The 17,332-nt window shown below is 32.8% G+C and overlaps 1 protein-coding gene and 2 long non-coding RNA genes across 9 annotated transcripts; 1 reads left to right on the forward strand and 2 right to left on the reverse strand.

The window, feature by feature from the left end:
- The first annotated feature begins 891 nt into the window (after nt 1-891).
- On the forward strand, nt 892-2,221 carry LOC145008166 (expansin-A11-like). The gene is made up of 3 exons (XM_078966787.1): nt 892-1,081; nt 1,180-1,501; nt 1,618-2,221. The coding sequence occupies exons 1-3, from the start codon at nt 949-951 to the stop codon at nt 1,922-1,924; spliced, it is 762 nt and encodes a 253-aa protein (XP_078822913.1). The 5' UTR covers nt 892-948; the 3' UTR covers nt 1,925-2,221.
- A 7,169-nt stretch (nt 2,222-9,390) lies between these two features.
- On the reverse strand, nt 9,391-13,201 carry LOC145012880 (uncharacterized). 6 transcript variants are annotated; one of them, XR_013664701.1, is made up of 5 exons: nt 13,036-13,201; nt 12,887-12,970; nt 12,334-12,399; nt 10,124-12,250; nt 9,391-9,822 (listed from the first exon to the last, which is right to left on the reverse strand). It is a non-coding gene; the product is annotated as an uncharacterized LOC145012880 (long non-coding RNA). The 6 variants fall into 6 exon arrangements; XR_013664705.1 differs by lacking the exon at nt 9,391-9,822 and having other exon boundaries at nt 9,829-11,170; nt 12,185-12,250; XR_013664703.1 differs by lacking the exon at nt 9,391-9,822 and having other exon boundaries at nt 9,829-12,004; nt 12,185-12,250.
- Nucleotides 13,202-15,310: 2,109 nt separating this feature from the next.
- Nucleotides 15,311-16,536, reverse strand: LOC145011689 (uncharacterized). 2 transcript variants are annotated; one of them, XR_013664226.1, is made up of 3 exons: nt 16,286-16,536; nt 16,057-16,123; nt 15,311-15,939 (listed from the first exon to the last, which is right to left on the reverse strand). It is a non-coding gene; the product is annotated as an uncharacterized LOC145011689 (long non-coding RNA). The 2 variants fall into 2 exon arrangements; XR_013664225.1 differs by having other exon boundaries at nt 15,311-16,123.
- Nucleotides 16,537-17,332: the final 796 nt, after the last annotated feature.

The raw sequence follows: 17,332 nt of genomic DNA on the forward strand, positions 1-17,332 counted from the left end.
CCTTTTACAACCTGGAACTTTGGCAACAAGATGACATATTTGATGGATCTTAAATCCAAGTATTAATTTGTTTTTTTCTTCCCCAAGAAACATAATGGCATCTCACAGTATCAATGTAAAATATAATGATGCGCAGTGCAGTGCATATTTTAACCTTATTAGAATTTGGATCCACAAAAGGTTAAAGTAAAGGCATGTGATGTGAGAGTCTATTTCATTTACATCTTTTTAAGCAACTATATTCCCCCCTTGCCCCCCTTGAGTCCTTGAGTAATCAGTCTTTAATCTATATTTTAAATGCATTAATTAATTAATCACCCTTCATGTAGCAACAACACAACATTAAAACAAGTCATGATCCCGGTTCATCAAAGGCTAGCTTCTTGATTTGATCAATGTACGGAGGTGACTCATCACAAAATCATTTTAGTACTTAGTTTTCTGTTACAAATATTAATCCAATATAAGAATTAATATAACTTGTAAGAATGAATGATCTTTATTATAAAATGTACGTAAACGCTTAGAATATTGATTTGAGTATAACTTTTTTTTTTAATGGTTGGAGAACATATATATAATCATATTGTAAAACTGTATGTGAAATGAAGCAAGATATATAGTTTTAATTCATGTTTATAACAAGATTGAAGCAATTTGGGTAGTGGGTTTTTCTAGCCATGTGAATTCGATGTAGACAAATGGTTTGAGGGAACGTGGGAATGATTGAATCAGATTCAGAATTTCTTCACCCTTGTGAATGGATTTATTTATTGATATAAATCAAATAAAAAAAACAATAATAATAATTAAACCCCTCTCTGCATTCTCTACTTGCAGATTTACATGTGATGCTGTTGGGTTGGTCCTTATTTAAGCAGCTCTTATTCTAATCCTCTAAACCCATCGTCTTCCTCATTTGCTTCATCTCATCTCTGCACATCAAAAATGGCGAAACTTTGCTTTCTCTTGCTAACTGTTATCTACTCTCTATTCCTCCATGTCCATGCACTTACCCCTTCGAGATGGACAAAAGCCCATGCAACCTTTTATGGTGAAGCCGATGCTTCCGGAACAATGGGTATATAATTATATATGCTTCTTCTAACTAGCCAATGATGAAGCAGCCATTATCGATCGGAGATTGTTACTGATCTTAACTTGTTTCTATATATGCAGGTGGTGCTTGCGGATATGGTAACTTGTACTCCACCGGATACGGAACAAGAACGGCGGCATTGAGTACTGCTCTCTTCAACGACGGCGCTGCTTGCGGCCAGTGTTACAAGATCATTTGCGATGTCAAGACGGACCCAAAATGGTGCAAGAAAGGAGTGTCGGTGACAATCACCGCCACCAACTTTTGCCCACCAAACTTCGCTCAGGCCAACGACGCCGGAGGGTGGTGCAACCCACCGCTACAGCATTTCGACATGGCTCAGCCTGCTTGGGAGAAGATCGGGATTTACAGAGGTGGAATCATCCCCGTTATCTACCAAAGGTCCTACGTCTTTCCTTCTTTCTTGATCACTGTATATATACAAAATTACAAACGTAACAACTCCATCTTCTGGCATTTGACTGATTGTTTTTAATCTAATTACCTGTTTGTTTCAGAGTACCATGTAAGAAACACGGCGGAGTTAGATTCGCGATAAACGGGAGAGATTACTTCGAGCTTGTTTTGATAACGAATGTCGGAAATGCCGGAGCTATTAGGTCGGTGAAGGTGAAGGGATCAAAAACCGGGTGGATGCCGATGTCGAGGAATTGGGGAGCTAACTGGCAATCGAATTCATATCTCAATGGCCAATCTATGTCGTTCATGGTAACAACCAACGATGGTATCACCAAAACGTTCACAAACATCGTCCCTTCAAGCTGGACATTTGGTCAAACTTTCTCAAGTCGTTTACAGTTCTGAAAGAAAGAGATGAGAAGACTGTGTGCTTCAGTGTTTATTATGATTTGGATTTTTTTTTTAAGGGGGCAGCGGCGTGCTTTCTCTTTTTATAGAAGCAGCCCGCCGGGTTTTCTTTTTCCGGGCGTTTTCTTTTTATATAATATAATATTATATATAATAAGTATATGGATATGGATTTGAGGAGCGAAAGGTGTTTCCCTAATTCTCTAAGGGGAAACCCTACTAAAGTGTGCTCGTTATACTTGTGTATTCTTCGGTAATTATGTAATAAGAAGCACTTCATTTCTTCTTTCTCTATATATTTTCTTACATGGGTTCAAGTTCTTTGATTAATATGAATATGAGTAAATTACAAAATGAGAAATTAATGACACAAAAACCTTATAATATTTCCAAAATTGGTAGGATCCTAAACTTTTTTTATTATTTTATGGGGGTATAAATCCAACTAACCTAATTCAGCCGGTGGAAATTCCACGTGCAGGGCAGACCAAATGGTTGAATTTTTTTACATAAGATATGGTTAAAATTGGGTTACCTTTTTTTTTTTTTTTTTTTTTTTTCTAATACACAAGGCTCTCAACGAAAATTTGAATTTAGGCAATTAGGCTTAGAGTATTGGGGCACCTCCTTATTTGATTGACGACATAAACAAAAGGTTGCTGGGAAGTGGGAACAAGCTATGTAAATGTTGTCAAACTTGTCAAAGCCCACTAGAAAGCATTTGTTTTTTTTATGCTAATTTAATTTGCGTCAAAGGTTTTATATTAGCATTAATGTTAATTAATTCACATAGTTTGTTAAAAATAACAGTCTATTACATAGCTTTGCCAAAATTAAGTGATTAAAGGTTAAAATGATCACGCTTTTATTTTTATTTATTTATTATTTATAGTATAAACTTATATTTCAAATAGAATTAATGTATTCAATCTTTTAGGCCTTGTTCCTAAGGAGGAATACGGATGGAAATTGAGAGAAAGTGAGGGACACCGAAGGAAAATCATATTCCTAAGTTTCAAATGGAAGGAAAGTGAGTGGAATGAAAAGATTTTGAAGCTATATTTGTCTTTCAAATTTTTCTCTCAAATTGAACGGATTTAAGAAGAAAGTTAGGAAAAGGAAAATCTTTAAATTTATTTTCTTTTTACTTTTATCTCAGGAACAAAAAAACTTAAAATTTCTCTCATTTCCTCCGAATTCAGAAACACGGAATAAAGAAAAATTTTCTTTCTCTCTCTTTCTTTGTATCATTATTTTCCTTCCCTTTTATTTATTGAATTTACCAAAACATAAATTTAAAAAAAAAAAAAAAAAAAAACACCCTCAAGAACAAGACGTTAAAAATTCTATGACAGGTTAGTATTTGATTATGCTTTCTAAAAAATTACAAAATACCTCTACAATGTTAAAAGTTATGTTTTTATACAATTAATTAAAGGTTATATAATTTTTATGTTTTATGCCGGTCGTTGGAATCTTACGTAGCATTAGATATGCTGTGTCGTGATTTATATATAATATTTATAACAAAACATATTATTTGTAAAAGCAAATTATTATGATTCAACCCGATTATTTTGACCATTTTAACCGACACAATCATATAGTGCCACCAGCAAAGAAAATTTCTAGATCGAGCCATTGATGGCCACATAGCATATCTTTCATTCATATTTCAAGAAACCAAAAATCCATTTCAAACGAACAAAAACCATCTAATAAGTTTCAAAATTTATGATGTTTTTGTCTAATATAAAAAAATTGCATACCGATTCTACCCATACATATATTCAAATTACTCCCTTCAACACCTAGTTGATCAAAGGAAACAAAGAATACACCATCCTTCTACCTCCAACACAATTTTTTCTGGGGTTTTCACCTCACATTAAACCCCATGGATTGCCCCTTCCAAAATTGTTGTTCCATTAATATTAAGCAAGTTTTAGTTTATCGTCTATAGACAGGGGCATCAAATTTAACAGAATTATTATGGGTATACCTTCGATAATCAATAAAATAGTCCAATAGGTTTGATTCTTTCTTGAAAAGATAAAACCCGTACAAATCCTTCAACCAATCACCTAATATTTATAATTCCTCTCACATTCAATCGTCTGTGTCAAATAGCCTCAACTCAAAGGATTCTTTTTTCTAATTTCATTTTGTACCATTGTAGTTCTCATATTTCTTATTTACCCATAAATCCATCTCAAATTAATTTTTTTTTTTTTGCATTATTTGCTTGTTTTGTCGACTTGTATTGGTTTGCTACATTAAATTTGAAAGACTTTTTTTTTCTTTTTGTTGTTTTGGGTTTAAGATCTTTGAATGTTTGTTGTAGTGTTACTTTAGTGAATAATAATGTGTTGTATTTTTTTTTTGGAATTGAGAAAAGTTTTAGTTAATGATATTTTTAGGGTCTAAAAGGATTGGAATTTATTTCACTGGCTTTTACTAATTATCAAATTGCTTTTAAGTATAAATTTTGTTTGTGTTAAAAATTGATGCAAGTGTTATCTATTGTTTTTAGAAAAAAAAAAAATTCTTATAGGTTTTATGCAGGTAATGAGGCTTTTTAAACCCATTGAAGCATACATATTTGTATAAAAAAATACATGAAGGCATTTTTTGATTAAGTTTTCAAGTTATTGCTTATATAAATTTTGGTATTATGGATATAAAGAACATCTTGTTTATGTTTTTAATCCCCAACACTCCAAACTGGGGATGAGTTGCAGTTTGAAAGTTATTATGAAGTTAAAGCATTTTTCACTGAATTGAATTAGTACAATGCCATTGTGAGTTCCCCATTACAAGTTCATTACTATTCTATAACATGTATGTCATAGATATTGATGTTGAATCATTGCAAATACAACTTAGGTCTTCACTTTTTGATGGGTTATATCATGAAGTAATACTCCAGTTGATGATGTTGTGCTATAGGTCTTCAGATTTATTTTAGTTTCCGTTTGTATTGATAAAATATTGTTAAATTAATTTATTAGTTTAGTGTTATTTGTTTCTATTTGTAAGTTGTTCAGTTGTAGTTTGCTAGTTCCCGGCTAAGTTGTTTTTTTTTTTCAATTTCTGTCAATCAGAAAACAAAAACAAAATGAATATTGTTCTTATAACAAAAAAGTTTTTTTATATTGCTATTTCATGAAACAATGTCTTACATTCATATATTTTGACTCTATTGTGAAAAAATGGGGCATTTTTATTTCTTTTTGCCCAGGGCATGAGAATTCTATGGACCGGCCTTGTCTATAGATAGATACATAAATCAAGATTAATTTGATGTACCACTATCACCTTAAAGGATCGATGAATCATGACATATGTTATGAGTTCCTTAAAAATAATGGCAACTGTTTCAAAGAGATCAACCGAAGAAGGAATAGACACTGCTAGATCTGCTAGAATTATTCGCTCTTGGGTATAAGCATTGCCCACTACTAGAAAAAACATTTTAATGACAGACGAATTACGATGTACTACAGTTTTACGATAGACAAAAAAACTTTTAATAAAAGTTCTGTCATGATATTTAGAATATAAATAAATTACGATTTTTTGTCTAAACTTACAAAAAACATTTGAATGAAAATGACAAACGACCTTATTTAAAAAAAAAAAAAAAAAAAAAAAAAAAAAAAAAAAACTTTCACTCAAAGTCGTCTTCTTATAATTGATGCCCTTTCTATATATCTAACACTCAACCACAAGAAAATGAAAACGATGAAAACCACCTGCACTTAGGGTTTACTTATTGGAGTTATGATCGAGAAATCAACTCGACATTGCTTGTCACCATTTGACGTACGCCTCCGCACTAAACACAATATTGCTTCAACGATATCTGCCTTTGATTGCTTCAGAAACGAACGACTCCACAACTCTGATGTTGGGCTCACAGGGTCATTGTCATCACCGGTCACGTTGTCACGAAATCGACTGGTGTTTTAGGGTTAATCCACCGGTGTTGTGCCCAAAGCCTCAAGAAATCGAGTCCACCACTTGATTTAGGGTTTATCTATTCCCCTTAGGGATGAGCGTAGGCGGGTACCCGCCTCATTTGGTGAAAACCGGAACCGGCGGTTCCTAGAAAGTTAGAACCGGAACCTCTCTAGGCAGTTCTTAAATGTGTGGAACCAGTCCCGGAACCGGTGGTTCCAGTTCCGGGAGCGGGTAACCCGGTCGCATTAATTTTGTTAAATTTTTTCGACAAAACCGCAATTTAGTTCGATCCAAATCAAATCAATTCGGACCAAAGACGGACAAAATCGGACCAATATATTCTAAACTGGTCTAAGTAACACACATTTATATATATATATATATATATATATATATATATATATATATATATATATATATATATATATATATATATATATATATAAACCGGTTCCGGTGGGTAGCAGTTCCGAAAAACGAGAACCGGAACTGGAACCGCCTAAGGCGGTTTCATAACTTTAGGAACCGGAACCGGAACCGCTTTGCCGGTTTTGGAACTGGACCGGTTCCAAAACCGGCAATTCTGAGGCGGTTCCGGTTCCAAAAGCGGGTACCCGGTTCCGATGCTCGTCCCTAATTCCCCTACATTCAATCCATTACGAAATTGTAACAACCCGATTTTCATAAGATTTTTAAACTTTTATTTTCATAACCTCAACCATAGTAAATATAAAAATCTCAATACATATCCATGTTATTTTAAAAATTTAGAGTATAAAGAGTTAAATGTGAAAGCACTGGAGAATGCATGCCTCGTCATCAAGTAGGGCCCTTGCCCTTATCCATAGAAGTACCTGAAACATACAAACAAATTGTAAGCACAAGTTTAGTGAGTTTCCCAATCATACAAAGCATATAATTATACAATTTGCCATGGAATCCCTCCATGGTCTCCAATGGAATGTCATGGGCTACCCCCATGGTCTTATATCCTTATGTCATGGACTCCCCCCGTAGTCTTGACAAGTGTCATGGGCTCCCCCATGGTGTTCATATAAGCCCATAAATAAATCAAATAACATACCATTTCCCATATAATACAAACATATCATATCAAATAATGGACCGGCCTTGGTGCCTTCGACCCATAAGTGTGGTGAGAAGACTCACCTCAATACTTGTACGGAAGCTGACTAGGTCGAGGTTCCAATATCCGCTCGACACAATCCTAAAACATAAACAATTTCCTTAATTGCAACTCAACGTGCCCCAAACCCCATAAAGGTCAAACTTGGTAAAAAAACCAAGGTCAAAGGTCAAAATCAACGTCCTGAGTTGACCCAACTCGCCGACTGTGTCTCTTCAACTTGTCGAGTTTCCTTAATGTCTGATCAGATCGCAAAATATCCCATCAACTCGTCTAGTTCACCAATGAACTCGCCGAGTTGGCCAGGAATCCAGCCTCTTAATGCATTAAGTTGTTTCCAATGGATCCAAGGACCCCAGACCTTATATCTCTTCAAAAATTATTTCTAAAAGAGTAAAGTTTCCAGCTTTACCCTTAAGAACCATCCAAAAGGGCGTCAAACTCAAACCCTAGGTACCCATTAAGCCCTAAAACTCCCATATCAATGTCCCAAACCACAGATCTAATGTCCCAAGGTAGGCAAAACACGTAAAATTTCCAACTTTACGTCCATGCATGCTAGAAATACCCTCTAAGGGTCATTTATGACCTCATAATGGACATATTGCATGTATGGGACATGGAGACCAATAAAGTTTGCAACTTTAAGCTTAAAGAGGTCATGAAGGGGTCAGATCTAGCTTGACAACCCCTAGAATCCACATCTTTTGGACAACTCAACCAAAACCCCCAAAATCATGCTTAAACTTCAAATAAGGAGATCTAGATGAATACATGACAAGGTGACGACTTTATACCTCAAAAATGTTGCCTTTAAAGAAGAGTTTCTAGATCTAAAGCTCCTCCTTCAAGCTAGATGCTTCCCACCTTCAAGCTCTTTTCAAGAATCACCAAAAACCACTTTTTTAGGCTCACCATACTCAAGATGCAAGATGCAATACGAATCTAGGTTTTCTATGGACAGGGAGGCTGGTATGGAGGCCAGCCAAGAGGGTTTAAGTCCTTTATATAAGGTGCAACACCCGAAAATTAGGGTTCATCTTTGGCAGTCAACTCGTCGAGTTGAGGCTCCCTAACTCATCGAGTTGGATCCTTAAACTCCGCGGCCAAAAAGATTCCGACACAACGAGTTGGAGCTCCCCAACTCGTCGAGTTCCAGCTCAAAACTTTAAAAAAATGTTAATAAATGCATAATATATGGACCAAACGTTACAGAAATTGACTACGATTTAGGGTTTCTAAGTCAAAACATCATATTTCTACACCTTGTATGATTTTCAGATGGCAGAGCATTGGTAGTGTCGTCAATTTCATGCTCACTGGAAAGCTCGAGGGACAAAGAGATGCCAAATGTAATACTCTGGTAACAATTTCTCTATACACAGCAACTATCTCCGCCTCACAACGTTCAATCAATAGTCAATTACACTCAATTTAGATATCTAATGTTTGATTTATGTTTCATATACTCACCTTTATATCAAAACTTAATTAATTTCCATTTTTTATTTCAAAATTCGTTATTGATCCATATCATAATTCGTTCAAGTTAAGCAAATTTGCAATTTTTAGATATGATTTCTCTATACGTTTGAATGAAATCTCTATAACTAATTTTCCTTGTTTGAGAATCCAATTTGATTTTCATTTTCTGATTTTGACAAGCAGGGAAGTAATGATTTACAGCCATATATTGTTCTCATATACTTGTTTTGTTGATTGATTTAGTTAGCTTCTTTCATTTATTGTCATATTCGCTTAATTTGACCCTTTATGTAGCATTTTCATGCTTCTTCCCTTGTGTTATTGATTGAACCAACCTTGTCTTAGAACCTTGTTTAACTCAAATACTCAATTGTCTTTCACTTAGACATATTAGGATGAAATGTTAATGAATGTGTTAGTTTGTAAGAAAACTCATTGGAGATATATTTAGAGCCTGGAGGAAGGAAAACCTAGTTTCTTGATAGTAAAGAACTTCCACATTAAAACCTACTAATAATGCCTTGTAATACTTATATGCCAACCTATGTATCCTTAAGTTCTTTCCATAATCTAAAGCCTAGGAAGCCATGACGCCTCTTTGTATTCCTGTAACAATAAGGTTTCTACTATGAGCAATTAGATGATAATGCCACTAGGCCAACAACTAAAACTTGTCTGTTATAACTTCATTACAACAAGTAGAAATACCATTGGCGATGTCAACTCGTAACATACCAATTACTACTAAATGAACATTAGAAGTCTTTTTGTGATACTTGGTTGTACAAATTACATCATGTTTATAATTTTTTTAATTTAACAATTAAATTTTTATTTATATAAATGTCAAACACATCTTATACACGTATCTTGTATTAAAAACTTAACTTTATTATATCATTCACTAAAACAAATTAACAAATTAACAGAACCAATTTTGAATCACTGCCGAAGATCATCACCTCATTCCTACTTCAAATTTATTCAATTTGACTTTGTATATCCAGTTTTGACTTTTTGCTTCAATTTATAACGAACGATAACAATTTTGATTTCAAGAAAATCATAGACGAAAAATCGGGAGCACACCCAGTTCGAAACTGACAACGTGAAGATGTAAATCCAATTCTCCATTTTTTTTTTTTTTTTCTCAATGGAAAGAAAGTCATGTAAAGATGTGACTTTACCCAAAACTATTTTAACTAAAAAATATCTACTTTTCCAACAAATCAATTATCATCTATAAGAGTTTAAGTTGAATCAACTGGTCGGTGTCACGTTGACAATTCTGAGAGCATTTCTGAAAAAGAAAAAAATATTATTAGCTTTATCGGATCAGAGTGGCATGTCTCCTAATGGGCACTGACCCTAAATTAAGAAATGGTACCTAATGACCTTTACACTATGTTCGGGCTTTGTTACAAAAACTATCCCTAATGACATATTTACCTTTTTTTCAAAATTTTATTAACATCTTACACCATGTAATTGTAATTTCAACATCTGAAAACACCTTTTTAACTACAAACATGAAATACAATCACCATCACATTATGACTTGAAATGAAATAAATTCACCACTAAAGAAGATATTGTCATACCTTCTTGACTAATTTTTACACACGGGTGTACATAACAAACTCCTCGGATCTACTTATTCTTGAAATTCTTGGCTTTTTGCTTGCTTGGTGTATCATTGATATATATTTTTCAAGCCTAAGGAACATATCTACGCATAATAATATAAGTAGGTGTGTTTCGGTTTTATTTCCCATAAGATATTTTAGACATAAGAATGAAACATAGACTAAATACAACATTTAGTGAAACTTTAACTAAATAAAATATTAACAATTTTCACATTTCCTACAATTATAACACATACGTGAACTCTATTATAACACATACGTGAACTCTATTTTGCCAATTTGATTTTGAATGCCTTATCTTGACCAGCTTTATCCTAATTTTGCTTAAAACATGGGAGAATGATTCAAACCCGGAGACTGATTCAAATTACTACCTCCTTTTTCGTATGAAATCCACCACTACACCATCCATCTAAAGAATACTCTCTCTCTCTCTCTCTCTCTCTCTCTCTCTCTCTCTCTTGAACATACTTTCTCCCCATTCCTTTAACCTAACTTCACCTCTATCAAACCCACCATTGTCAGCTACCAGAGAACACTCTCCTACTTACACTCTACTCCTTCATTGTTGACCCAAGTGTAGCTATGTCGCCGAACCAAGAAAAGCTTTACCGACGTTGGTGATTATTGCTTCATTTTTTTTTTTTTCATTTGTCTCTGTATATCAGAAGAGAGATGGAAGTGGGGTTTAATCTTGGAGTTGAAGAGAGGGATTGTTAACATGCATATGATTTTGATCCTATTTTTTCATTTGGATTTATATCTTCTTCTTTTGAGGTTTTAACTTGTGTTTTTTTTTATAATCCACTGCCATTACCAAAGGCCAAAACAATTGAAAACAATGAAGAACATGACATCAAAGAGGCCACTAGAAAAAGAAGGTAAGAAGAGAACCCAAACCTCAAACACTTAGCACCAGAAGTAGCCAAAGCAAACACCTAGGGACAAAATGTTCCACTAATCGGGAGACTGAAAAAAACAGCAATATCACAACATGACCTGCCCACATGTACGGGTAAAATGGTCCAAATCAGAGAGATGCTCCCTTAATCTGATGTTATGTTACTGTTTTCATTCTTAGGCATACCCTTTTTATGTGGAGGCACAAAAGAAAATTAAAGCTGAAATCCATCATTTGTTAAATACCTACCTTTGATATTCAAATGAGTTGATATAGAAAATGATTTTCATGAAATCATACTTTATTTTGTTTAAGTATGATGTTGTAAGAAAACGATATTCATAAAAAAAAAATACTGAAAAATATGTTGTTCAATTAGGGAGAGTACATTGAAATATATATTTTAAGTTGGAAATTTGAAAACTATGTTCAAATTAGAAAAAAGACAATCTGAAATTTTTTTAAACTTAATTGTTCAACTTCACGATGTAGCATGCTATTGGATTATATGGGAAAATTGAAAACTTTTTGATAAAACTCTTAACTAAGTAGGGGTAACGAGAGGGGCCAAACGGTCAACTAGGCCATTTAGGGGCAAATATAAGATAATGCACTTTATAAGAATGAACAATGAAGAAATGTCAATGTGTTAATTGAAGGTCGTGTCTAATGAGTTTATTAAAGATCCTTTCGTAAATAATAGTTAAAAATGTTAATGTGTTAATTTCATATATATTTTTTTTCATGTAAACAAATTTAAAGATACATTGTGTTCTTATCTTAATGTGTTAACTTCATCTTTTTTTCATGTAAACATATTTAAAGATAGACAAATAAACAATGAATTGAAACTAATCGTTGAAACAAGTCATAACAGGTTTCAATTAATAACATTCTCTTGGTCCATCTCTTTGGTATTTAGTTCTTTCAGACTATAAAGTAAAAAACGACAAAGGAAATAGATGATATTAGTAGCTATTAGAAAACGGGGACAAAATTAAAGCTATTACGATGCATGTAATATATTTGTAACCAAAACATGCAAAAAACAGAGATTTCTTTTTTGTGAGAGATTCAAGCACCTATGCTTCCACCTTAATGCAATTACTTACCGAACCAAAATTGTCATCGCCTCCAACCTTCTTAAGGCCTTCGAGTTTTCAGGTTCACTTTATGTTCTAAAAGTAACAGAAACTGATGTGTATGTAACAAAACAAAGAATAAAAGAAAACCAAAACCAAAATCGTGATGTTTTGTGTACCTGATAATCTTCCAGAAGAAAGAGAAAAGGAGTGATTTAGCGCTTGAATCATATCTTAGCTCCTATCTACAAAACATCAAAAGGGAGAGTGTGGTTTAGGGATTTAATTGAGATCAAGACACTCTTTCGACCCATGTGGATAATGGCCTCATCACTTCTATAGAAATTTATCAACTGTTGAACTATACCCACCACTTCTATAGAAATTTAAAAGGTGTCTTGTGAGTCTGAAAAAATGAAAAAGAAAATAAAAAACCTCACACATAACAAGTAATTGATCATATTTTCTTTGGAAATGTGAAAGACGATTCAGAGACAGAATATTGTCTATTTTGCCCTTCGTTCCTATGGAATATCTTGGAATCCCATGATTGCAAATGAACTAGTTGAGAAAGTGAAAAACAGGAGAATAAATGATTCAGTCTCTTTTTTCTTTTTTGGTACTTAGTGGATATTCATCTGATCATCTCCTTATTTATCTGTAATTGAATTGGTTTTCAAACGCTTTTTCCCAGGCTTTATGCTTACAAAAAAAATTATTTAAAAGACTCACAGCAGGATTTCTTCTTTCTTAAGTTCAGCGATGTCTACTTTCTCCTAGAAATCGCTGGCGTCCAAAGGATCTGTATTCCAGACGCTGAAAAAAAAATTACCCGAATCTGTTTAAATTGCTCAAATCATGATAATGTTAGGAGTACCTACTTGCATTTTCCAGCATACAAACGTTCTACTGTTTCCACCATTGCAGTCTTCTTCATCCTCTCTGTTTCTTCGTGAATTCAAAATATCCAGGAACAACCAAGAGAAACCCTAATTGGTTCGATCACACAACGAGAGAAAAACAAGCCGAAAATTAAGAGAGATAAACCGACTACCCATGGATCATACAAAATCCGCGCCTTTCTTTTCTTTTCCACTATTTAGCGTAAGAGTGAGCCCCAGTCCTCAAACAATCTGCAACCTGATACATTCAACCCTTCTAGTAAATTCCTCACAAATGCCATCCTTTAATATTTTTCCAACGGTAAAATAATAAAAAATCCTAAATTTGAATGATTAGTTTTGAATCAATAAACAAATCTTCTTAATAAATAAAGATTTTTTTGTCACTTGTCATATTCTTAGACATTTCACCACATGTCATTTTCTTATAATTTAGGTTTTCTTTTTACATAATCTAGAAAAATTACACATTGGGTTTTTTAAATAAGGAAGTTTTATAAGAGTTGAAAATATTGATTCCTAATTTATAGGGATTAATTTTAAGGAATTGAAATGATTTGGGCAATTTTAAATGAATATAAGTTCAAAGTAGTTAATTAATATCATAGCAAAGGGACATAATTTCCTTTTTTGTTTTTTTCATATATATCATATATGGGCATTAAAAATTTTCTATTTACCTTTTTGACAATTCAGGTTTCTAAATAAGTGAGTTTGCACATACGTCTATTGAATTGTTCATTATAGTATTTTACATTCATTTCTTTCAATAGTTATCTTTATTAGTATATAAAATTATAGATTGAAATACTTACATATTCGTCATTTAAGTTGTATTTAATTCAAAATTTTACCTTAAATGATTAATATTTAAACCTTGATCAAAACCCGTGTAGTACACGGGTCTTACACCTAATGTAGTAATAATGATAGATTGATTGGTGAGATTCTCAATAAGAATTGATTTTTTTGACAAAAAACGTATTACCAAAAAGATTGCAAAAACCAAATTATATGGAAGTAATAACTAGAGAATGGTTGTGAGACCAACTAATCCAATCCATGTTATGATTCTTATGCATATTAAAAATAGAGAGAAAATGTTGTGGAACAATGTCGTGAAATATATTTGTTTTTCTAACTTTAGTAATTCCAAAGACAACGTTGTTTCAAAATTTACATATTATCTGAATGATAGTAATGATAGTAATGATCACTGTGTGGACGTATTTCCATTGCACCACATTTAAATTTAACAAAATTTCCCCACTTAATACGATACGAATTGAAGTTAACGGGATCCAAGTTCCACCGTCGACCAATAAGTTTCCAAATATCAATAAAAATTAAGGGGTAAGTAGTTAAGATATTTTGAGAGTCGACTCTAAATTCTTGGCTTAATAACAACCAGTGATGAGGCCATTATCCACATGGGTCGAAAGAGTTATTGTTTTTTTATGGTGCATTCGAGTTGGATTTTCTTAACAGAGTAAGGTAATAGGTCAATGACATATATTGCATTTGAAAATAAACAAATAACAAGTTTTGATTTATTTCTTTATTATGTCATTATACATTTACATTTATAGTATTGTATTTGAATTTCTTTCTTAACAAGTCGGTATAGTTCACTAAAGCAACCAAACTATAACATTATACATTCAAAAAAAATTATCCGGACATTGCACTTAAAAAAATAAATAGAAAAAAATAAATAGCTCCCTAAATATGATATTCCTACAATTGGATAGACTTTTCAACAAAAAAAAACACAACCACCCGCATCCCATCGTAATCGTATCCCACTACAAAAAAAATTGCCAATTAGTGACGAAAACGAAATGGTCACTAACAGTAGAACGATTCGTCACAAAATGATTTAGTGACGAAATTTACAGTCGTCACTTTTCGTCACTATAGGTCCATCACAAAATCGATTTTGTGACCAAAATTGAATATGATCACTAAATAGTGACTAAAATATACTCATCACTAAATCTGTGACGACCCGTTTCGTCACTGAATATTGTCACTAATTGAAGAAAGTCGTCACTGTTTTATTCATTTAGTGACGACTTTTAATGACCACAAAAATGTCACTTGTTTTCATTACCATATTAATGACCATAGTGACCAAAAAGTGGTCACTAAATATTTACTATTAGAGACCAAAAAAAAGTGGTTACTAATCAGAAAAATACAAGAAAAGACGATACTTACAATGTTGATGTAATTGCTATAAATTAAAAAAAAAAAAAAAATACTTAATTATTTTAGTGATAATGTTTGAATAAAATTACAATAACTAAACCCAATACAATCAATCAAACCTCATATTAGCTTCCAATAAATGTGTTCTATTATCTTGCTCATATTTTCTTTACAAAACATTACTAGAACTAGTGTATTTCATGATTTTAACCACCTACATATAACATTTCCATTCAACTTAATTACAACCAAGTATCCAGGGAGTAAGATACGCATGCTTTATTTCAATATTGTAATAGGAATTGGAAGTTGATTGACTCTCCTTACATCCTTGTATTTAACCTAAAAGTTCATAAGCTAAATGCATTAAAAAACATGGTTGTTGCTCACTTGTTGCCACTTGTACTACAGTCTTCATGGTTGTTGCTCATTGTGTCACATGGGTATCGTTCTTCAGTGCCAGGTGAATCCATGTCAGCATCAACAAGCTGCTTATATGACTAGTAGGGTTATTGGAATCTCTGTAATGATTCATCAAACCATCGTTCTCTTCACCACCAGAATTAATCACTAATTTTACCAGTGATCGATCTCCCTTGTTTGGGGTATGCATGCCTAGCATTGTTGCACGAACATTGCCTTTGTTTTCTTCCTTAAACCCCTTGTTCTTCCCTATAAGATTTTTTTGATTAACCATAAGAGCAATACATCTACATACAATACATATCAGATCAAATACACATGATACAAAAATTCACATACAAACACAAAAAAACTGAGAAAAATCACCTTGAGAAAGTCACTGTTCACGACGAACATGAAGTTTGCTCTGCTTAAATTTGGCGGTCCTATTCACCTTCAACATTGAAAAAAAAACAGGTTAGATCGTAACAAAAAACAAGAAGAACTTCCTGTTTTCCCAAAAAGAAAAAATCAACACGTTTCTGCCGCAACTATCCATCAATCAAACGATACGCATCATAAAATCGAACAATTGAATATAACTCAATAAATGTACCCGCTTTTTCTTGCAAATTTCCTTCGGATTGGAAACCGAAGTCGGGATCGAAGCGTTGGCGATCGAATCGTAAACCATAGCTGATGAATTCTCAAAAAAAAAAAACCCTAGAAAATTCGTTTTGAAAAAACCTCCGAATCAAAAAAACAAGCGAAATTTCTCAAAGAGCAAAGATATCGATTCAAAGAAAACAATGGATATCTAGTATTGAGAGAATGCGAAAAGATTGAATTTTGGTGTAGATAGATAACATAATTCTGCCCTCAAGTTGTCCTTTTATAGTTGCCTATTTACAATTATACCCTTCAGACTAATTTTTAGATGATGGCGACGATGGGTTAATGGATCGTAAAAAGGTCCGACTCGTAATCTTTTTTTATTACTTGGAAAAAGGCTTTTATATAAAAATATATTTATTAAATAAATTGACGACTGATTATTTAATTTGTATAAGAAACAAATATATAATCACTCTTTGAAAAGTATACCATCTTACCCAAAAAAACAAAGCTAATTTAACACATATATTTCTGTCATTTTTTCTTATGGATAATATAATTAAATCAAAAATAGTAAAATAAAGGCATTTTTGTAATTTTACGTTGATAAGTTATAAGCAATTTTCTTATCGATGAAATTAATGAAAAATAAAAATGATGTTTATGACTTTAAAATTGTAAAACAATGATTTCTTTTTCTTTTGTAATTTTCCGGTTACCGTAATGTTATGGCCACAAAATTTCCACAGTTCTAACTCATATCCAATGACCATTACTCTATTGTCGCATTGTTTCTCTGTGTAAAAAAATCATTTGTATTCTTTTTCTGATTATACTAGTGACCACTATTTTCTAGTCACTAATTTTTTACATGTATTGACAACTATTATGTCGTCACCATGTGTACGGATTGAAAACATAAATACAACCCAAGGCTTTTTTTTTCTAACATGTTTCTCTTTTTTTTCAATTTTTTCCAAATATTATCATAATAAATATTTTTGATACAGACCGGTCAATGTAACAAGTTTTTGTAAAATTATGTGTA

This window comes from Lactuca saligna, chromosome 8 (assembly GCF_052625555.1).
Source record: "Lactuca saligna cultivar CGN05327 chromosome 8, ASM5262555v1, whole genome shotgun sequence".
NCBI classification, from domain to species: domain Eukaryota; kingdom Viridiplantae; phylum Streptophyta; class Magnoliopsida; order Asterales; family Asteraceae; genus Lactuca; species Lactuca saligna.